Genomic DNA, 23,339 nt, shown 5'->3' on the forward strand with positions numbered 1-23,339 from the left:
CCAAGTAGAAATACAAATTTCCACATTAACCAATAAAACAAATTGGATGCTTTATATTAATTTTCACTTTTAGTTTTCTGGACACATTTTTAGTTGATATATTATTCTCTAGCTCTATGAAGTTGCTGAAATAGATAATGCAAGTTTTCATACACACAAAATTCCATAAAATAGACACAGGAGTCCTTCATTCTTTACCACCCACGAAAAGTGGGAGGTAGTAACATATTTTTGAAGCCAACTTCACAGTTCTTGAGAAGAAACTCCCTTCTACTTCAGAATAAAAGTTTCACGAGAAGAGTTAAATATTTGCAGTACTTACAATATTTTGCAAGTACATTATCAACAATCTTTGGCTTCTTTTATGGAAGTAAAATTAAAAGCTTTACACTTTTTGGAACTAAACATTTCATTCCTGGGAAAGCTGGGAAGTAGTAAGAGCACATACTTTGAGAGTAAGCTTTCAAAGTGTTTACATTCATTCTACTTTCCTTATGACCTCCAAAACTGAAGATGATAGCAAACATTCTTCCCGCCTGTCTCATTTTAGTAATTAAAGAACTAAAAGTAATTTCTGAGAGAACACATCCAAAGCTCAGTTTAAAGAGCAAACAAACAAATAAACAAAGAACCAAAAGGAAATGCTTTTCTGTCTGCCCATTTTTTCCCCTTAGGGTTAAAATGTAACACAAACATTACCTCTGTGTATTCCATGTTTGTTGTCCGTTGCACAAGTAAATTATCTTTTTGTAACATCTCCCTGTATTTAGCAGTTAATGCATTGTACTGCTTATTGGCCACTTCTAGCTCAGACAATGGCACACTACTGTCCAGCACTTTTTGCAGAGCTGCAATCTTAAAGCTAGCCATTTCCTATGAAAATAATCAACACAATAGGTTACTAAGGTCATCTAGAAATTTAAACATAAAACTACTCCATGTAAGAAGAATAATACTTAATACAGTGCTTTAGGTATTAATTAATTTTTCTAAATTACTGTTCACCTTCAAAAATCACCTGCAATAAACATTGACAAAACTTCTCTGATATTCCAACTCTGGGTAATTTTATCAACAGTCGCCTCTCCAGGCACTGTGAAAATGTATCTTGTAAAATGAATGCAGGCCCTAGAAACCTGCAAGACCAAAAGGTAAGATTTGGTTTCATACAATGATCAAAGAATCATAGAATGGTTTGGGTTGGAAGGGCACCTTGCACTAGCTCATCTAGTTCCAAACCACTCTACCATGGGCAGGGACACCTTCCACTAGACCAGCTTGTTCAGAGCCCCATCCGACCAGGCCTTGAATGCTTCCAGGGACAGGGCATTCACAATTTCTCTGGGCAACCTGTGCCAGGGCTCACCACCCTCATAGCTAAGAACTTCTTCCTAATATCTAATCTAAATCTACTCTCCTTCAGTTTGAAGCCTGTCCCCCTTGTCCTGTCACCATACACCATTGCCAAAAGTCTCTCTCCATATTTCTTGCAGGCTCCCTCCAGATACTGGAAGGCCAGATTTAGGTCACCACAGAGGCGTCCTTGTTTCCAGTCCGAATAATCCAAATTCTCTCAGCCTTTCCTCACAGCAGTCACACTGCTTTTCATGCGGCCCAGGATGTGTTTGGCTTTCCAAGCTGCAAGTACACATGGGTGGGTGATGTCCAGCCTCCCATCCACCAGCACCCCCAAGTCCTTCTCAGCAGCGCTGCTCTCCATGTGTTCATTCCCCAGCCTGGATTGGTACCAGGGGTTGCCCTGACCCAAGTGCAGCACCTTGCACTGTGAATATGAGATTCACATGGATCCACTTACTGAGCTTGTCCAGGACACAGTACTTATATAAACACAAAGAATATTTCTGCAAGATTTGTAACACCAATTAAAAGGCTTTTGGAAAATGCATTCAAGAAATTAGTAATAACTCCATTTAAAAACAAAGGGTATTTCTTTGCCAACTGTAAAAATAAAAAATGTGTGCTATTACTGCCATAAACTATACCTTGAATCGCTGCAAGTTTCCAATCTTCCCTGTAACTGCAGTCTCCATATCTGTTATTTCACCCTTTAGTTTATCATTTTCTTTTCTGAGGTGCCGCTCCATTTCAAGTAAAGTGGTACACTGCCTTGTTAGTGATTTTTCATTAACTCGTAAAACAGTTATTTTCCTATTATTTTCTGCAAGTACTTTCTTTGCTTCATCAGGATCCATCTGAAGTGCATCGAGTAAATTCTGTAAAACATTTTTTTAAAATAAGACCTTTGTACATAAGAATGGTAAAGCACAACTACATACACAAGATTTTTTGTGTATTTTTTAATCTAGGTGGAAAAATTCCATTAATTTGTCTGAAATAATTTCTTTTTGCTAATAAAATATGTACACACACTCAACATATGCTCAAACATACAGTATTCTAAGAAAATGATGAATTTTCAAAACCAGTAGCTAAGTACATTTGACTGACTAACTGGAATTTTAATTAATGCTGACACTTTCACAATTTAGAACAAGAATGGTCCTCTGCATTCACTCTCATCAGTCCTCCCATTTATACTAGAATAAAAAATTGCATTGGAACAATTTTCTAAACAAAACAGAAGTCCTGTGGCTCCAAACGAACCCTAATACTCTTCTACTTCGAAGATCAAACCTGTACTTGTAAAGTAAAAAACCACAGGATTCCTTCCATAGTAACATTTATGTGTATGTGTGACACACGTGTTTGCATGCATGTGTAAAAAGATGAATTGTTTCCTGTTTTTCTGAAACACTGATTCATATACATTAACAGTTATATATAATGACTAAACTGAAAGTAATAACCTTAATTCTTAGTGTAAACCAATGTGTTTTCCAAGGGCTTGTTTGCATGCACCTCCTCCCAGTCAAACAGCCTGGGTAACAACTGCTGTTCAGGGAGCAGTGTGGCTGTAAAGAGTGGGTGTGAACAGAATACCTGCCTTAGAAGGCATTTCCTCAAAACCGATAATGTTGAAGAGAAAGATCACCATTAACCAGGCTGAAGGGTAACCACAAAATTAGAGACTTCTTTATTTGAAGTTGTCAGCTTGAAAACTGACATTAAAAAAGCATAAAAACTTCTAACAGCAAGGGCAGAAAGGGTTATAATGCAGCACTCATAACCTAGCTCAGCTCCAGAAGCCTCTCCACTGTCCCTGTATCTTCCCTGGTGGACACCACACCGCAGCACTCCAGATAATGGTCTGGGGGTACTAAGTGGAACAATTAAGGATCCACACCTCATCAGGTGAGTGATGTGACCTCTTGGGGTGGTTTCTCCCCAGTGCATGGATTAGTAGACTACAGGAAGGCCAACAGGCACACACAACACTGGAGCACCCCCATGCATACACAGCACCCTGGGACAGGCACAAGAGGTGTGTGTACACATTTTCCCCATCTAATAAACAAGAGTAGTGTATTAAAACCTCTGTTCTATGTCCTAAAATGGTTTTGAAAATTGAAAGTAACAAAATTACTTACAGAATATGCCTTTATCTTCATAGCATCCTCTTCTTTTTGCTCTTCTAGTTTTTTCATTTCCTTTTTAATATTTTCTGATTCTTTTTGCCAGTTTTCTTTTTGACTAAAACAGTACCAAATTTTAATTTATTATAATGAAAGAGCTGATGATTTTTAAAACTGTACTTCAAAAGCAATTCCGAAATATTGCAAACTAAGGTACTTACTTTCAGAAGTAATACAATCTGAAAAGCACATGATAAATTGTAGCTGGATTACTGAAAAACAATATCCTCTGTTTAGCCTACAGCTGGTTAAATGATGAAAATAATTCTTCAGTGTCTTATTTGTTCTTCAAATGTATATTATTGATGCTTAAAGGATGTAATTTCCCACCATTGTTTTTTCAGTGAAAACCACACCCAAAACATAAAAAGATTCAGCTAATTAAGCTTCACTTAGGCCCAAACTACTCTCCTCTGTTCATTTTTATTTATATTTTTGAGAGAAAAAAAACCAACTATGATCTTTCATACATGTCTAATAAGGAAGTTCCTATAGACTATACGGCACAGTTTAGGATAGTTTAAAAAATGGTTCATCAAGGGTATTTTAGAAGTGGTATTTTCTCTCCAAAGAGGTATCTAAGTTTCTTAAATAATGGAGTAAAATGGAGGAGAATTAAAAAAAATTCTTTGAAAGTCAATTTAATGGGATGTCAAGTCAAAGAATCTCCTTCTGTAACTTCAATCTGTACCAGCTTTAGAGAAAAAACCTTGAATCATCATTTTATTCCCATTGGATATTGGAGATATGTCACCTAGTAGTAAATGAGGCAGTATATTACAGCCTTCAATAAAAACTGTCTCTTTAATGCCTAAAAAAAAGATAACATTGTCTGGGAATCTTAATTGATTCAAAGAACAAACAGAAGTTTCTGAAAAGTTAAACCCTTACTCCAGAAGCCATCTGGGTGACTGTTCATCCCAATCCAGAGAGTATCCAGCCAACACTTTGTTAATTGAAAAATCCAAATTATCATATCCATCCCTATCCTCCCAACAGATGAAAATATCTTTTAAATTTTTTTGACCGTAAGAGTAATCATATGGAATTTAGGTTCACTGAAGCATATAAAAGGAGTCCAAAAGAAAAGCAACAACAAAATCCTGACAACCTGAAATTTTCAGAGATCTCTGACTGTATTTGGACAGCAGTTTCCTTTTTTCCCTTCCCTCCTCTCCACTCCCAAAAACCTATTAGAACCCATACTTGAAAGCAAAAGAAAATGAGGCTAATAACCATCATACCAGGTTCTAGTAAGTGTAAGATATCAGATGTAGAAAGCACAATGAAATCTTCATGATAAAACATGCAAAATGAGAAGAGTACAACAGAAGATGGTTTTCTGAATCTTTATAGGACTAAAGAAAATGCATGGAGTCCATATCCAAACATGGCAGCATTTATTACATTAACCAAAGAAATCCACCACAGTAGCAAATCTTCTTTCAAGACTGTTAAATATTAAGATAATTGAACTTTCATAATTCAGAAAAGAGAGCAATACCTTTGATATTCTTTATACAGCAAGCCTTGTTGATGACGAATTACTGCAAATTTTCGCTTGTAGTCCTCCACTGCATCTTCTAATTGTTTAAGCAACTTTTCTTTGTTTTCCAGTTCCTAGTTATTATTTTCCAAATAAAAAACCATATATTATTAATGTAAGTTTTAAACATGAAACTAGCAATTTAATTAAAATGGCAGTCCTTTGTGTTTTCATGATAGATGCTTCTGCCATGAACTGTGTGAACTATGAATATGTAATATGCATTTTCTTTAGAAGCAACAGATGAAAAAATCCAATGAGCTTCAGCATTCACATTAATTGGTGTGAAAGAGAACACAAAGCCTGCACTGAAGTTTCAGCCCTCAAAGTTCAAAACACTAGCTCACAAAGAAATCTAAATGTCTAACTGGCAAGGGGCATTTTCTCGAATACTCTTCTACTTTATAAGCACACAGAATTGAAAAAATATTTTCTAATGAAAAAATTAAAAAATTATCAAAGACAGAAAAAGATAAATTAACAATAATAAAAGGTAACTTTCTTTTTTTACTCCAATTCTGAAATAGTTCTTCATTACTACATGCCTGTTTGCTATGCTTCCCATGGGAAGCACTGGAATTGGTTTCAATGCATTCATGCCTTTATTAACAATTGTCGATGTATTTTTGACAAATAACGGAATGAAAAATCATATAGTAAATGACTAGAGACCTTGGCTCTATAGGGAAAAACTGTTCAGGTAGGATTTGCACATGCAGACTCAGGTGTGGAATCCAGACAGCAGTAAGAGAGAGGTTCTCATAGAAAGAGTGTAACTGTGGAAGTAGAAGGAAGAGTGGGCAAATATTTAGATCGAAATTCAGATTTAAAACATAAAAAAATCTGAATTGCTGTCCACTTAGTTAGCCATTGCCTTTCAGGCTTACAGCACAGCACAATACTTACAGCTTTAAATTACAGAATATCCCAAAGGGTTTAGTAGATGCTAGAACACCTAAATAATTTTGGAGACATCTCTCATGTCCATACATGGCATTCTACTGGACTTGAAAGGAATTAGATATATGTTACAAATACTCTTTATTTCAAGGAATATATGAGTTACCTGTGTAAGATGTATTATATATTCATTCAGAGAATTAATTGTATTAACACTTGAAGGAGCCATTCCTTCTGGAAGATTCACTGTTTGGAAGACAATATTGGCACCTTCTGACTGATGTAGTAAGCAAATTTCATTTTTCATTTGTTCAATCTAAAGACAGGATACAAAACTCTCATAAAGTAGTAGCTCTTGCTATTAGATTAAAAAAAAATGATGAAAAATGTACTGCTACATCAGTTGTTATTAACAACCTAATAATTTCACTTAAATTCTAAAACACTCTAATACTCCTTAAAATATCCTTTAAAAAATGCTATGATTTCATAAATCAATAAATGCATAATAAATCAATCCAAATTTTCAAATTACCCCAGCAATCAGGACAACTATACATGTTATCACAGTTTTATTCCCAATTGTTTAAAACATGGTGCATTCCTACTCCTTTAGTAAGATTAAGTTATGGAAAGAATTATTGCAGTGGCTATTTGACAGTTTTTTCTAAATAAATCTTTGCCTTTTCATTTAATTTAAAAGCTCTCTGGTTTTCTAACACTATTTTAGAGGATTAGTTTGTCACCAAAGCTGTGATAAAAGGCAAATTTAAATTTAGCTTCTTGTGAGATAATATTTCATTCATCATTCCTTCCCTGGAAGAACCATTCCACAGAATAAATTGTACAACTTAAAACAAGATATAAGACTTTAAAGAACGATTCATCATTTTAATCACTGAATTTCTGTTACATATTTATAAATAAAAAATGTAAGACTCCTGGCTTTTTTGAAGAAACAGATCTGTGAGCTTTTTTGGACACAGCTTTCCCCAGAAGACAGGCATGCTTGGTGTTTAACATGATTTAATATTGCAAGGATAAAGTAACATTAAGAAGAGTTAAGATCTGAAGTTAAAAAGGAAAAATTAGTTGGTCCACTACATAAATTTCAGTAAGATTTGTACAATGACACTGTTCAATAAGCTGAATCCAGTGTCTTATAGATCATGTGGATTGTTCTAAATTATCGGAACAGCCACTTTTGAAGTTGGAAATAAATTATATCAAATAAATTATATACCTTTTCATTGGCACTTGCCAGCTGATTAGACAAACTTGTTGCTTCCTTCTGAGTCTCTTTTAGCTCCTGTCTCAATTCCTCATTTCGTCCTGTAAGCTGGTCAACCTGGGCTTTCAAGTGTACACTAGCATCAAAGATCCCCTCTGAATTCTTTGACTCCATTGCCTAATGCAGTAAACAGTTAATTAACACAGAAAAAGTGTAGAAAAGCTTTCATTTTTTCAGAGTAAACTGGAGCCCTCAAGTTTAGAGTACATGAAATCAGCAAAAAGCATAACATGTTATCCCTGTAAATCCTACTAAGCTAAATAATAATTTAGAAGGCAAGCTTACATGAACTAAGCGATCCAGACTAGGGATTATTAAGGCTGTTTCTCCTCCCTTCATACTAGAATCCTTCTGCATTTCCTTGATGGCTTGCAATATTTCTTTCATTCCTTGTTCAAGTTGTTTATTCTCTTCTGATAACTCCTTTACTGCAATAAAAGTTGTAAATCTGTCAAAAAGCACTGAAAAAATGATTTAAGGTTTCCTAGGATATTTCATCATGATTCTTGTTGATTTGAAGCATTAAAAGAATGTTCATGTTATACATGCACAGGCATAAGCAATTATGAAATGAAAATCAAGAGCTGCTAGGAATATCTGGGAGATGAAATATGTGATGACATATCAAAAAAAAAAAAAAAGCTTCATGAGACACAAGTAACTTTACTGAACTTTCCAGTCTTCAATGTTTACTTCACTTTAAACTTCTTTAGTAGCCTGACTTTTACCAGCTCAGAAACACAGCTGTGTTGGAAATGTCTGTGTGTAACAATGAAGTATCTAAGAATTGCCTGAATTCCTTCTCCAGAATAAGAAAAAAGGAGCATTTAAATTATGTGGCTGTCAAGGAGTCTCTAGACTCCTACCCCCTGTAGTTTCTCAATGAAATTCCAATTTCCAGCAAAAATGAGAGGTCTGAAAACTGAAAAAACCACAACAAACCTGTCAGGACATTCTCTGCATTCAAACAATATCGCTACTCATCCTGAACACCCAGGAGTGAGCTGCAAAAACTTGAGTAGTTTCACCAAGTCTATTTTGAAAATTCAAAAAGAATTTTAAGAATTCACATTTTCTGAGGAAAAAATTAAGCTTCTTGTCCAGAGAAATTAGAATTATTTTTATTTCTGTGTATTTAAACAGTGCACTTCAGCTAACATAGATATATATGTAAGCAGCAAGTGGCACTAATTCCCCAATACTTCCTTTCAGCCAGAAAAGCCCTACAGCTACACAAGTTGTATAATTGTTACAAGTGGGATTACTCACCCACTTAAAGACTTTACTAGTTCTGAATCAATAAGGAAAAACATGAAAGATAACATTTTAATGTATTTAGTGTGAATAAACTATGTTTCATGTACTATCACTGCTTTGGTAACACCACAAATGTATATTTACACATAGACACAAGGATATACACTAATATAAACTCAAGATTTTTTTTTACAAGTCAGATATTTGTGATCACAATTACAGAAACAGAACAACTAAATAAGCAAACTATCTATAGGTACCTGATAATGTTCCCTAGTTTTAAAACAGGCTGCAACTCACATTTAGATTGAAATTTGGCCATTACAGTCCTGTTCTTCTCCAAATCTCTCTCTCTCTCACGTAATTCAGTTGCAAGATATTCATTCTAAAGAAAAAAACACAGAATCTAATTTTAGCAGTTTAATATTTTAGTCCCAGACTTTTTCAAATTTAAAATAGGCATTCATGAAAATTTTCCCATGCACATACTGATTTCTTGCCTAAATAGGAACAGAAATGGATTCACTGGAATAGTTACATGACGTGTATCCCATATAACACTGTCCATAGCGAAATATGTACTCTTGGGTCATGCAGCAGCTGGAATAGTGGCCTGGTACAAAACAGAAGTCTGTGGGGCCTTGCAAGTTGTAGCTCTAGATATGAAAACACCAAGAGTTTCAAAATTACACTCGTGATTAACTAGTTGCCACTCTGTCTCATAGACTTAGAACCTAAATGAACTGAAAAAGTGCTTTTTTCCAAGTGATCTGAATTCTCGTGTATGCCACAAGTTTTTCCCACAGTCTTTCTGTTTTCAGCTTTATTTTTCTGTATTCAGAACTTCAGCTGGTGCTATTCCATCTGCAAGTGTGTTTCTCCATTGCACATTACATGAGCTGCTAGCAAGTATTTACAAAAAATATAGAATATTCACTTGTCTTCTAAAAAATATTACAAATTATTCATTTTGGGATTTTCTAAAAGCAGTTAACAAAAGCCTCTAGATAAGTATTTTAACAAGTATTTACAAAATAGGTGGTTTTAGTTATTGAAAGAGAAATGCAAGAAATGTTCACAAACTTGCTTAATGAACCTACTTTTGCTTCTACTTCAGCAATGTCATGTCTGTTCAAGAAATCAAACTTCCTCGTATTCTTTTCCTTCTCTTCAGTAAAGCTATCAGTCATTGACATATTATCAGCATCCAATCCTAATGCAAGCAGATGTAAAAGTAATAAATTATTAGGAAATTTTAACTGGCCTTCAACCAAAAGAATACACTCTATTTATTGTATCTGAGTTCTAGTTTTCTACCTTTCCATCTGAGCATTATGGTACCATGAGTGGAATGGAATTGAAATTTTAAGAATTTTGGAACACATGAATTATGTTGATTTACTGGAAATTTTGGGAAGATGATCCTACACCTATTGCAAAGCAAAGACAGAAGGCCCAGAGGTGCATTACAAGTCACCACAACCCAAGAAGATACTGGGCTATAAGATCAGGAAATCCAAAACCACTCACCTCTCCCTACAGATTCAATGCAACGTATTAAGCCCTCTAATTTAAACAAATGAGCAAGTATAACATAACTACATTAACTATAAACAGAATTTTTATGTTTATGTATAAGCAGAATGTTTTTGAAATGACAGTGTATATCAAAAACATCCTACCTAATGTTGCAACTCTTCTTCCTTTCTCCTGAGCCAACTTACGAATGTGTTTTTTCAGTTCAATTCTTTCCTCTTCTAGTCTTTCAATCTGCATATTATTATTCACAGATCAGTATTCCATTTTGTTCAAATGCATTTTTATTATGCAGCTTTTACACAAAAATAGAATTTATCACTTACCTCTTGCAAAAGAATCTGGTTTTCAGCTCTATATTGCTGCTGCTTCAGTGCTTTGCTGTTTCTGAATTCATTTAAATCAATCATTGTCTTTGGCTCAAGACCTACAAGAAAATAGATCACAGTCATTTATTAAGGAGGAACATTAATGTTAGTTAATGAAGTTGATTTATGTAAGAACATAACTAGAGAAGTAGAGTTAAAAAAATAATTTGTGGTTAGTTGATTGTATTCTCAACTATCTATAAAAATATATAACTATCTATACAACATAAATACACATCTTACACTCCATGTATTAAGAGCAGAAGAAAGCTTAATTTACCACAGTTACTCAAAACCCAAAATAAAGTGGCACCTAAAATTAAATTTATTTACATTTAAATTCTTTTATTTAAAAAGAAGCCTATCTGAAGTTTTCTCTGCGTGTTTCATCTAGCATTACAACTTCAGGACACTATGGTTTCCAGATGCCATATTATGAAGTTTATTAGGCAATGCATGACCGAAGAGGAATCAAAACCAAAAAATAGTAGAGAACCTACTCTCCTACTTTTTTTCACTCAAAGGAACCTGTAAGCCAAGTTCATTCATGCAGTTTGTCCAAAATAATTAAAACTACTTGGAAATATTAGCAGAACATAACCAGCTATTTCCAGTGACTTGGCACAGTAAAAAATTACCATTACAGAATCCTATTTCAATTTTTACACAGCAAATAATTGAACATGTACTGGATACAGCATACCTAAGCGCTCTCTGAGTTCTTCATTTTCATCAAGAAGGTCATTTATTTTAAGTCCAAGTTTATTGACTTCCTTAATTAATGACTCAATCTCATGTTCTCGTATTTTGACTTGCTTTCTTAAATCTTTGATTTCAGCAAGAGCTTCTTCCAAGCCATATATTCCCTGTAAAAAACCCACACAGGAACTAAGAACAAAAACAACCAATAGAAGACTCACTAAAATAGATAATGAATCTTTCTTTCATCATTACACAGACAAGAAAAAATGTTTTTCAACCTCTATCACTCTTCTGCACTATGCTTAGTGAAAATAGTTACTGAATAGAAAGCAGATCCTGTAAATCTGTCCCTGGCTACAGAGGAGCCTGCATATTTCAAAAGCGAGCCCTCCAACTACATGATCATTTGAAGAATTGTATCTTGAGCATTCAATTACTGTTCAATAGGGAAGGGAAGAACGAAGGGGAAGGGCACCAAAGTTATTTATTTAATTTTAAATTAGATCAATTAAATAAATATGGGAGAACAAAACAAACTCCTAAAAATATGATTAATACCCTCTCCACTCTGACAAACTGTTTACCAGCTCATAGTCTCTCATTCTTTTCAAAGTGTCAACAAGCTCTTTGTCTTTTTCTCTAGCATGTGCTTCTGCCAATTCTGCTGATTTCTCAGCTTCCACAGTTCTCTCTTCTAGCATTTTAAACTTTTCTTGCATATCCCCAATTTGGTTCTGCTGAGCAAGAGATGAGTGACCTGGAAAGAAAAACTGTGATGTTTATAATTCAACTAGGAATTCTTGCTATCTGCCGTTAATCAAGACAGAAACACTTCAGAAAACATTATAAAGGAGATTTTAATTTCCTTCTCTTTTTAATTACAAGACACTACATATAAGAGGTTTGGCTCTCTTCCCCCTAAAATTTCCTTCAAACAATATTTATCATAACTGAGTGCACAGAAAGGACATCAGAATTTATTTGAAATTGCAAGCTATTACTCCCTTTCAATTCTTCATGGAGCTGAGATCTTATATTTTATGCTCTAACTTTTACAGATCAGGTATAATTTTTTTACCCATAAAGCCCACTGAGGTAATCTGGAAAAAATTAAACTCTTCATGAATGTTTAATAAAAGAAAACTAAGCAAAAATATCAGAGACCTAAAAAAATTACTCAAATAATGCAATTTTTTCTTCTGTATTTCTAAAAAAATAAAGAATGTAAAGTAAATTTGTGGTTTCTGACTTTCCTGATTTTGACATTAATACAAAACAGTCATGTTACCTTTATCTTTTTGGAGATCATCTTTTAATTTCTCAATAAGGAATGCATTTTTCTCCATTTCTTTGGTATACTGTTCAACTTGCTCAGTGAGCAATCTTATCTGAGCATCTCGTTCTTGCACACCCTATGCATGCAAAAAAAAAAAAAAAGAAACTCCATGAAAGGATCCTTCTTTACTCACAGGCAAACTACCAATGAAGAACACCACATGGGAAATGAAGAAATTACATGTAGCTAATACAAAACAATTTATAGAACATTAAATATACTATACTTACAACAGAGAGTTCAGATATTATCTAGAAGTTTGATATATAAATGCAAAGCAGGAAAAATAAAAAAGAAAGTAAAAATAAAGCACTCAAACACAGAAAAATAAGCAGCATTTTAGCATAATGACTTTAAATAGAAACAATACTCTCAGAGTTTGCCAGTGTTAGAAGAAAAGTTTTGGATAATACAGGTTTCTTGGCAGCTTCCTCATAAACAATTGCCATTGGGAACGAAGAGACACAAGTTCAAGATAGCAAGGACTAACAATCCATCATACATGACACATGAATTGCACACAGCCTTTCAGCAAGCCATCTAACTTTTCAAAATTCATATCCTATCTTGTTTTGGATGAATATACATTCATAGGTACATACAGACTGTGGAAGTGACTTCTGTGTATACTACCCTATTTCTGTATTTGTACATGAACTTCAGAAACAACACAGAAATCTTAATGTTACTTTTTCTGTGACTAATAAAAAGTGCTAAAAGATAAAAAAGATACTTCAAAATTTACAGGAATTAATAATAATAAAATGTAAAATAATAATATTTTAATAATAAAACCCACAAAAATCTCAAGGTCCTTACTTTATACCAATGCTCTGAAAAACAACTTACAGAATTTCTTACAAATATAACCACATTTGAAACCTAAAAGTACAGAGCTTAGCAAAGTTGTAAAAACCTAGATACAACCCATTAGAATATGAACACACGTTGAAGGATAGCAAGCTCAGTCCATTTTGAGCAAAAACCTGAGCAGTAACTTGATTAATTTTTAAATATATGCTTAAAATACATGGTTATTTACACAAAACATTTCAAAATGCCATGCCAATAATGCCCCCTCCTTCCCCCAGGCCCCAAAACAAGCAACCTCTATAGCCATCTAATCAGCTAAAAACCAAACAACTGCTTATCAAAGTTACTTTCAGCTGCTTTCCTCTTCTGATACTTAAGGCTGGTTTGTAATTGAGAGTGTTTTTCTCTTGAGAAGATATCTGTCACCAGGTTTGGAAGATGACATAAATATATCTCACCATACTGCTCAGTTTACACGAACCCAAAATGTAACATAAATGTCATTACACATTTGCTTAAAAAACTTGAAGCAAGGCAGGAAATCATCCTGGAATCAGAGAGTATGCTTTCCATAGAGACTATTTCAGGATTCCTAATGGGCCATTATTTTGTGGGGATGGGGAGGGGTTATGTTTTTTAAGAAAGTAGAGACATTCAGAATCATGAAGAACTATGTAATTTTGCCTGAATATGAGAGATACACAAATTCAGACAATTCTGTCATACGATGAACCACAGAATTAACAAGATGAGATAAATGAGCACAAAAAATAACGTACTAGGTAAGACCATTCCTTAACTAACAAATTTAGTGGAAGCTAAAGCCATATTTTAGAAACACTACATAATAGATTAATATGAAATTAATAGAGTCAGCTACCAAGAGTTCAGATCATACACACATACATACACTTTGTACACTGCCTATTAAACTAACTTTGCAGTGCAATGAATCAACCTGTCTCTTAAATCTCAAAATTAAGTATTTTGTATTTGCAAACTATGAAAGATTAAATACATATTTAGTCAATAGCATATGTAGTTAATGGTGATTTCTATGTGTGCAATGTCTCACATGAACTGTACCTGCTGAAGGGACAGTATACTGTTTCTGTCTACATCAAGTTGGAGCATTTTCATTTTCTCTTCCAAGTTAAGTAACATTTGCTGATACTCTAGCAGTTCATCATCTTTTGAAGCTAAGATTTTCTGAAAAGAAGATAAAATACCATCAGAACACTTGAAGGAATTCCTAGAAAGGATTTTAAAAGTAGTAAAAAATACCTTCCATTCTTCAACTTTTGCGTTTACAGCTGCCATGAGTGGATCATCTTCCTCATTCTTTGCTTTCAACTGGTCTGAAAGATCCTGAACCTAGACATTCCATTTGGATGAACATCATATTACAAAAAGGTTTGGAACTAATAAATATATTATGTACAAACACACTACATCAAGGACACAAAACTTAAGAGATCTGTATTACAACAGCAAGGGAATGACTTTTGAGAACAGTGCATGACTAACATACTATACAAAAAAAATTTTGTGGTCTGCAGTAAAATTTTAAAATCTGTACCATATTCAAAGATCACATTATTTTTAAAGAGCATTACTTTAGAGGAGTGTAAGGTTTTAACTGCATAGACAGAAAGTTTTAATTTAAGCTAAAATATGAAAACAGAGTAGAAACCTAAAAAAGAATTATACTAAATGATGAGTCATTTCTTACTTGAAATTTGTATCGATCTTTCTCTTTTCTTAACTCATCCATAATAATATCAGACTGTTGCACAATTAGCTTCATTTTGCTATATTCATCAGTCATCTTCTCCATTTCTTGCACTGATTCCTCAAGGTTTTTCCTCATTTCTTGGTTTTGAATCTCCAACTTCTCATTAGCTTCAGTCAAATTCTGCAAAAATAAAGAAACAACTGCTTTTAGAAAGTGCCTGTTTTAAAACCTGAATAAGAACTGGAAAGTCTTATTCAAAATTAGCACAGAATAGAGTATTTCCTCTCTAGGTTATCAATTTCAACAAACCCACCAGCAAGTAAGACAAATCTCTCTCCCCATCAGTAACTTCATTACTTCTACCAAATTCAGAGATGCAGCGTGTATGTATGACTGAATCCTTATTATGAATTCCCTGACTCCACATGACTTTATCTGTAAATTGAAGTAGTGTCATGAAAGACACTATGGTCAGTAAAACTCCAATAGCTACTTAATGGAATGCATAGATTTTTACCTGAATTTCATCCAAATACTGGACAAGCTCAGAGCTTCTTTTGGACAGCTGTGATGTGTAATCAGATACCTCTCCTCTTCGTAATGGAATTGCTTCTTTTTGAGAATCTATTTGCCTCTGATAGTCAACCACGTCCTGACGCAATTGCTCATTCTGCACACAAAGCAATCCAAACTTAAATCCATTTCTAAGAGTTGAAGACAAAGTTGCTGCATTTCTAGCAAGCTAACACAAAGAGCTAAGACACGCAAAACCCATCCAAATTCCTACAGTCTGCTTTTAGAAGTCTTAGAAGCCTCACCTTTTTCTTTATGCGCTTTTTCTTCATATTAAAAAGGAGAAAACAAGACCAAGAGAACAAAGCATGAAAAATATTAGAAATTAGCTTTGCTTTTGGAAGACCAAATATTAATCAATATAGAGACAAAATAAAATAGGTTTTGTTATACCTTTGCAGGCATATACATATCCACACACACATATATACAGAATATATCTCTATGATATATTCTATATAAATTATATCAATCATTCTAAAATTATATCAATCATTTTTACAAATTATTATCAAGGTTTTACCCCCAGAACAATAATTAAACAAATTTACTTGGAAACAATATTTAACAAAAATGTTAAAAATTCAAAATCCAAAATCCAGACCAAGCTAATGCACAGCAGGAGTATTCAAATTGAAATGTAGAGACTTCCTGACCTCACTTAACTATGTTTCATTGGAGCAGATGTTCAACATATTACTTTGCAGTAGTACACAGGAAAATGTTCCAAAATTAAACATCACACAAAAAATTATAAATACAGAAATATAGTAGTATATTTAGAAAAAATTTGAAAACACAGTAAATCAGCAATAATTTTTGCTAACCTCTCTCCTGAATCTGATGTTTTCATTTTCAGCATCTTCAATTCGAAGAGCAAGCTACAAGACAGAAAACTTTATAAGCATCACTGACACCACAAAGAACTCCAGAAACAAAAAAATAAATGCACTGCAATCCTGTGTCATCAGCGTTTTCTTTCTTTTTTTCAGGTGCTTTTTTCAGAACATCAACTTTTCAAAATATTTGACAGAACAGCTTCTAGAGATGTCAAGCTCAAGTCCTTCATACCTGTTCATTCACTTTCTTCTCCTTTTCCAACTCTTTTTCTGTATCTGTTAACAGTCTCTCTTTTTGTTCCAATTGCTTCTCCAGTTGGTGGATCTCATCACGCAAAAATCGAGTATCACGACCACCAGCAGACTTTTGTGCCATCTTATAAGCATTAAAATAACATTATAAATACAGTAGATATTCAAAGTAGAAAGAACTAGAAAAACCAAAGCAGATACTAAGACTAAAATAAATGGGATTTTTCAAGTGTAAAAAACTCAAGTAATTCTTCACCTAAGACTGGTGCATATTCAAAAAACAATAAAAAGCATTTGCTAAAATGTAGGGCTATTTCATAACTTTACAAGACTAAATACTAGTCTAAAATAAAATAATTAAAAGACCCCACCAGAGCACTCTATGCACTAACAAAATTTTAAAACATAACGCTAATTCTATACACTAATAAAATTTTAAAACATACCTCTAATTCATTTTGAAGTTTCACCAGCTTGGTTTTAAAACTATTTTCTGTTTAAAATAGAACAGATACAGTGAATTACCCAATAAGGTAAAAAACACAATACATTAATGCAACTGACTTCAGAGCAGTTGGTATTTTGTCCAACTCTCTCAACCTTAAAAAAAGCCACAAAACAGCAAGAACAAAAACCTAAAAACATATTTAACAAATCTTTTAGGAACAGCATAAAAAAGCTGGCTTACCACATTTAGCTTGCTCCTCCCCAGCTTTTTCAACTTCTTCTAGTGCAAGTTCTACCTCTTGAGCTTTCATCTGAGAAAAGAAACATAGCAAGCAAAGAAGAAATATTTACTACTACCATAAATTAAAAGATTGTTCCATAGACCGTATGTTTAGAACATATTTATTTTGAGAAATTTATTTGCATTTTCCATTTATCTATGTTATTCCAATTCACTTCACTTCCCACTACTAAATTCCAACAGCTACACAAGAAAGTATTCTGGAGCAAGCACCCACTTGGCATATAAATTACCTTAGGAGTAAGCAGTATTTTCAGGAACAGGAGAAAAAAAGATGCTTCAATTTAAACAAAAGAAAACAAACAAACAAAAAACCCCCCAAAAACAAAAACCAAAACACCCCAAAACAAAACACAACAACCCAAACAAAAAAACAAACAAAAACACACAAAACAAAGCAAATGCATTTGCAGAATTGAAGAAAGTAAGCCTTAATACAAACCTTCAGTAGTGACTGAGTAATTTTAAAAAGGTGTATTGTCTTTTCTGGACTTTCAGTTTTTAAGTCCTTCCCATCAACCTAACGAAAGAGACAAAAGTGGTTTTACACTAATATCAATGAAATACACAAAATAAAGTTTTCATGTATGTGAAGGAGCAGAGATGACTTAGGGAAGAAGGTATGACAGAACCCTCATGTTCCCTTTTTCTCAAGCACCTTGATGATGATATCCAGCAACCTGTCCGCTAGCTCCTCTTGACGAGGCAGGGTATCTGGATCAACTTTCATGAGCTTCTTCCAATCTAAAACAGCTGCCATATTGAAGGTGGGACTTTTTTTTCCTGGAACAAAGATTAAAATAACAGTTATCAGCTATTACCAGTGCAAACCAATTTTAAGTCAAATGACTTAATGGAGGCTGGCCACTGAACACAGCAGATGATTTTAATAACTGTAACACTGATTAACATTCTGTTCATATTTTGATCTATTGCAAACTAGGAGTCTATAATAAAACCGGGTTTTCTTTAAGAATTACACCATGCAGACTCAATGAATTCTTAGAACTATCAGTGAAGATCAGGATACTGACGAAACCAGTACTTTAATTTCAATATCCTTATTTTCTTCCCCATCACTTAATGTGGTATTTTACGCCAATGAACAAACACAAAAATCATTATTTCTAATATTTAAAACACAACCAACACTTTCAGTTTCATACTGTGAACACCAACTTCTTGGCATTCTATTACACATCATTTCTTTTTGATTAGAATACTTGAATTGACATTAAAGGACATTAACCAACCTGGAAACTGAGAAAAATCAGAAAGTGATGGAAAGTTTTTTCTACTGCTTACCTACTGGATGTTGTGGGCCACAGTGATTTCTCACATACCTGAAAGTCAATTCAGTATCTGAAAAAGGCAGAAGGGATTGGAAATCTGGGATTATTCTGTTCTTTGGAGCTGTCTCTAGACTTTCTGATCAATATTTCAAAAAGTAAATTCTACCAAGTTTAGAGCAGAACATTTTTAATCTACTTACTGCCCTAAATTATTAATATAGCACAAATGGTTAAGAAAAATTAGGAAAGAAATAAAGCTAAGTAGAATAATAAATGCAATATTATTAAAAAAACTAATGACACAGCAGGGGTATGTATTTTATAGAAAAAAAATCAAGCTCAATCAATAATTTCAGCAATACTGTATGCTGCGCACAATATTTTGAGATCTGATCCATCATGCACCCTGTTCCCCCTTCAGCAGTTTAAAGACTCAACAACTGAAATCTCCTTTGTTAATTAAAGTTTGAAATTGGTATTACTTTCCAAAACTAATATGCCTAAGCATTCTGAAAGAAGAGCTTTCAGACTCAGAAATACAACTGTAAGCTTAAGGAAGGATAAAAATGATCTTCATCCTTTCTGAATATGTGAACTACTTGAAAGGTCCCCTATATTTACTATAGTTCTTCAATGTTTGCTAACCATAAAACAGGCATTACATTCAATCCATGACTTCACAAGGATGACACTTTATATGCATTATTGCTTTTCTGTTTTGTTGCAATGGAAAAGGATAATACAAAGAGAATGCTGGCACTTTGACTTGTTCAGTGAACTGAATACTACTTGATTTCAGCAACATACTTGTTTAAGGATCAGAGTTCTTAAACATATTTATTTTTTCTTAAGCAATGAGATGTAAGACTTAGAAGTTTTAAATGCTCAACAATCAAAACTATTCTGAAATCAAATACACAAACTTACTACTGTCAATCCTTTCCCACCTTCCATCTCTCATATGTCTTTTTCCCTTAACTTACAAAATAATGTCCTAAGAAAATACCAGTCCTAAAATTTTATCCAAAAGGATAAAACATAACTGGATTGTACATAAACAACTGAATCCAACTTGTTGGGAGACCAGCTACAGTAAGGTAGGGGGGCACAACCCATGCACAGAGTACGGTCCACAGTATGTACATACTGTGAGAAAATTTATTTAATTGAAAAGTTGGTTTTTTTTTCAATCTTCGCTCATCTGTTGTCATTAAGTAAAACCCGTGGTTTTAGTAAACAGATGATCCATGCGGTGAGACGCTGAACTCATGGGTCTACAAAATGTGTGAAATAGATGGGTGTGAAAAATGCATGTATTTTATGATTGGCTTTTCGCAAATATTAAAATGAATATTATATGTGTTGCATTAGAAAGTAATACTGTATTAATTCTCTTAAGTACTGTGTTAAATATAGTTTTAGGCTATAAAAATTGTTAAAACAGAAACTATGCTATGTAAGATGCTTTGTTTAACAGAAAGGGCTTGCAGCGAGATAGCAGCCACATGATACCTAAATCTTTTAGAGAAAGGGAATTTATTGCCTTCTTATCAGAAAAAACGAACTTCTTCCCACCTTGGAGGCACTGTTAGGATTAGACGGAAGAAGCTGACACTGACCAGACAGAATCCTGTATTTGAATGGAATTTATGCATCATGTATGAAGTGTATGAATATACAACGGGCTATTGTTCTTAAGGGTTAATCCTTTGTTAACAGGTGTCCATTTTCGGGCTCGTGATGCCCAAAAAAAGGTACCCGGACGTCCGTAACTCTTTGTTTTTATTGTCTCATATTGTCCCAATTCAATTTGTCCAAATTGTTATTACTCTAATTGTGTTACTATTCTATTTAATCATTTTATTACTATTAAACTTTTAAAAATTTTAAAAACAAGTGATTGGCGTTTTTCACAATGGGGATTTGGTATTAGTTACCATAAGATTTTCTGGACTTACTCAGGGAATCAAGCATACACAAAACGTTCAGATGTCGTAAAGTTCAGCAGTCTCAGATGGAAAAGGAAGATTGGAGGGTATGCTCAAGTACTACCAGAACATCAGTGCCCTGGTCTGACTGCAGGAAACCACGCAGAGGCAGCCAAGCTCACGTGGTGACACCTTACCATGACAGGGAGATCACGCACCACTGGGAAGAGCTGATCTTGTCCCACCAGGGTGCGTGTATGGGCAGCAAGCACAGAGTGCCCTGCACACGAGGGGACGGAGCATCAAGAAGCACCAGTCACACGGGAGATGCGCTCTGCTATCTCCGCATTTGTTTACATGGCGCAACCCAGTGTAAGCTACTTTTGACTTTCAAATTGCATTTACCCGGAGTAGGTCTGAGAATCACAAGATCTTAATTACAAAGCCCCAACCAAGAGAGGACCTTCGCAGGTTCCCATTCTCTCCACTTTGGCACATCTCAGAAACAGGATACAGTGACAGCCCAGGATCCCTCCAGAATGCTGCTGAGACAATTTTGTCCTCGTTTCATTCCAGCTCTGCTGAACTAACAGCCTGCTTTATTCTGCAGGCGCCTTCCCAAGGAGGCGCAGCAGAGGCAGCATCCGAGAGCAGACCGGGCGGGACGCTCCATGCCCGGGCTCAGCCTGCCCGGGACGCGCCCGCCCGGGACCCGCGGCCGGCCCGCCGCAGCGGAGCGGCCCCGCCGCCGCCCCCAGCCCGGCTGCTCTCGGGGGAGCCGCTCCGGCTGGGGGCAGCTTTTGGTCTCCTCGCCGGAGCACCCCCCGCCCCGTGGCCTCACCGCTCCCGGGGGATGACGGTGGCCGCTGCCAGGCGACGCCATCAGACTCTCCCGCGGTCGCGGATACTCGTGGGCGCAGGGAAAGTCAGCCCTTCCGTGGCACCCACAGACAAGCCCCACGGTGCCAGGCGAGCTCTCCCAGTCCCGAGGGGCAGCCAGGCGGGCAGGACGCGATCCCGCCCGAGAGCGCCGCTTCGCCGGGGCAACGGCCCCGAGCACCACCCCCGCCACCGGGCGGGCTCCCCGGGACTACAGCTCCCGGCATGCCTCTGGGCCGACAGCCCCGCTCACCTTTTTCCCGATAGCCTCTGCGGGGCGACGCGCATGCTCCGTGTGCGGCGGTGGCGGCGGAGCGCGCGGTGGGTGGCGGCTCCGGTGGCGGGGCCGCGGCTCCGGCGGTGGTGCCGGCCTCAGGTAGGGCGGGCACGGCGCTGCCGCCGCGCCCCGCGGCGGGCCTTGCCGGGCTGGGGGGAAGAAGGGAGGAAGGAGTGGGCCCGGTGTAGCTGCTGCCCGCGGTAGTTTCGGTCCGCCGGCCGTGCCTGCTGTGCCCCGTCGGTGAGCCCCCCGCGCCTGCCGGGCTGCGGTGCGGCCTCGCCCTCTGACTGCGGCGCTTGAGCGGCGAAAGGGACCGCGCCCCGGCTCTGCCGCCTCCGCCGCCCAGGCTGCCCTTGCCTTGCGTGCCTCGCCCCAGCGCTGCGGGCAGCGTGCTGGCTCCTGCCCGGCCGGCGGGAGGGCTGCGGGGCTGCCCGGGTACCGGTGCGCTTCGGGGTGGGCAGGGAACGGCGGGGGCCGGAAGGCGCGGGGAAAGCACACCTATAAATTATTTCTATCCTTTGGGTACTACTAGCCCGCATGTCTGAGTTTTGGTAGAGGTCTGACAGCTGATAAAGTTTGGGATCCTGTGTTTTAGTTAAAGGGTTATGAAGACATGTTTTCAAATAAAAAAAGAAAGCTAGTAACCATTCCAGGCGTGTTTATCTCTTTGTAATTGTTTGTTCAACAGCTGCGGAGAGCTGAAGTGGATTTGTTTTGTTTTGTTTTTAATGGTAAGAGAAAGGCGATTATAACGTTATCTTTGTACTTTTGTCCTTTTTTGGATTAATAATTGTTTTCAATTTTTTTGCTATCTCTTGATCAGTATATCCTTGATATTTAGTAGGAGACTGACAAGATGCAAGATGCCTTGCACTCCTTATAGTTATGCAGTTTGTATAGCTATGCAGTCACAGCACAACTCCAAAGGCTTCTATATCTCAGCCAGGGGGTGGTTAATTATAGTTCCATATTGGGTGCAAAAGGCAAACTGTGTAGTTAGGGAAGGGAAAGAGACTGGGTTATATTTAATGAATGGGTAATGTTACTAAAAATAAAATAAATTATGGTTAGGTGTAAAACAATGATTTCTTAGTAGCATTGACTTCTTTAGGTGTAGGAAGTGACACAGAAAATAATGGCACCTTAGCCACAAACTAAGCCTTCAGGAAATGAATCCTTCTGTGGTAGAGAAAATAATCCATTGATGCTGGAATGCTTCTGTATAGGAGGTTTTTTTTTAATCATCTTCATCATCTTAACCAGCTGTTAATGCCAGTATAGCGATTTAATGTGCTTTATTTAATACAAATCAGCATTTTTGAGTGTTCTGTTGCAGAATCAGCAGAGAACACGTTTCTACATTTACTGTTAGTGAAACCATATCTGGGTTGTAATTGTGCAGTGCAGCTACTAAAGACCATTGGTGCAGAAATTAAAGGTATTTGGATTTGAGGTGGGCATTGAAACTCCAAAAGTGAAAAAAGAGTAAAAGGAATTGAAGTATTAACCCCAC

General features: G+C 36.2%; 2 protein-coding genes across 3 annotated transcripts in view; one reads left to right on the forward strand and one right to left on the reverse strand.

Moving 5' to 3' along the window:
- Positions 1-21,721, reverse strand: part of CEP290 (centrosomal protein 290) — a 48,807-nt gene extending 27,086 nt beyond the window's left edge. Inside the window, exons 1-26 of the mRNA XM_054271211.1 lie at positions 21,512-21,721; positions 18,756-18,812; positions 18,109-18,233; positions 17,893-17,970; positions 17,391-17,460; positions 17,149-17,195; positions 16,683-16,826; positions 16,439-16,492; positions 15,556-15,708; positions 15,036-15,218; positions 14,588-14,677; positions 14,390-14,512; positions 12,443-12,566; positions 11,739-11,911; positions 11,156-11,318; positions 10,411-10,511; positions 10,231-10,318; positions 9,649-9,761; positions 8,849-8,933; positions 7,577-7,719; positions 7,244-7,408; positions 6,167-6,316; positions 5,059-5,174; positions 3,510-3,612; positions 2,004-2,234; positions 700-873 (exon numbers count right to left, since the gene is read on the reverse strand). Of these exons, the coding sequence (XP_054127186.1) occupies positions 700-873; positions 2,004-2,234; positions 3,510-3,612; positions 5,059-5,174; positions 6,167-6,316; positions 7,244-7,408; positions 7,577-7,719; positions 8,849-8,933; positions 9,649-9,761; positions 10,231-10,318; positions 10,411-10,511; positions 11,156-11,318; positions 11,739-11,911; positions 12,443-12,566; positions 14,390-14,512; positions 14,588-14,677; positions 15,036-15,218; positions 15,556-15,708; positions 16,439-16,492; positions 16,683-16,826; positions 17,149-17,195; positions 17,391-17,460; positions 17,893-17,970; positions 18,109-18,210 (2,973 nt within the window). The 5' untranslated portion in view covers positions 18,211-18,233; positions 18,756-18,812; positions 21,512-21,721. The remainder of the gene's footprint in view (positions 1-699; positions 874-2,003; positions 2,235-3,509; positions 3,613-5,058; positions 5,175-6,166; positions 6,317-7,243; positions 7,409-7,576; positions 7,720-8,848; positions 8,934-9,648; positions 9,762-10,230; positions 10,319-10,410; positions 10,512-11,155; positions 11,319-11,738; positions 11,912-12,442; positions 12,567-14,389; positions 14,513-14,587; positions 14,678-15,035; positions 15,219-15,555; positions 15,709-16,438; positions 16,493-16,682; positions 16,827-17,148; positions 17,196-17,390; positions 17,461-17,892; positions 17,971-18,108; positions 18,234-18,755; positions 18,813-21,511) is intronic.
- Positions 21,722-21,849: 128 nt separating this feature from the next.
- Positions 21,850-23,339, forward strand: part of TMTC3 (transmembrane O-mannosyltransferase targeting cadherins 3) — a 30,175-nt gene continuing 28,685 nt past the window's right edge. The window contains exons 1-2 of one of the 2 annotated variants that reach the window (XM_054275249.1): positions 21,883-21,925; positions 22,515-22,557. The gene's annotated coding sequence lies outside the window, so the exon portion shown is untranslated. Of the gene's footprint in view, positions 21,926-22,514; positions 22,558-23,339 lie in introns of both variants that reach the window. The other variant, XM_054275240.1, reaches the window with a different exon arrangement.

This window comes from Melozone crissalis, unplaced genomic scaffold (assembly GCF_028551555.1).
Source record: "Melozone crissalis strain CALT ecotype California unplaced genomic scaffold, PUWL_Pcris_2 ptg000004l_1, whole genome shotgun sequence".
NCBI lineage: Eukaryota > Metazoa > Chordata > Aves > Passeriformes > Passerellidae > Melozone > Melozone crissalis.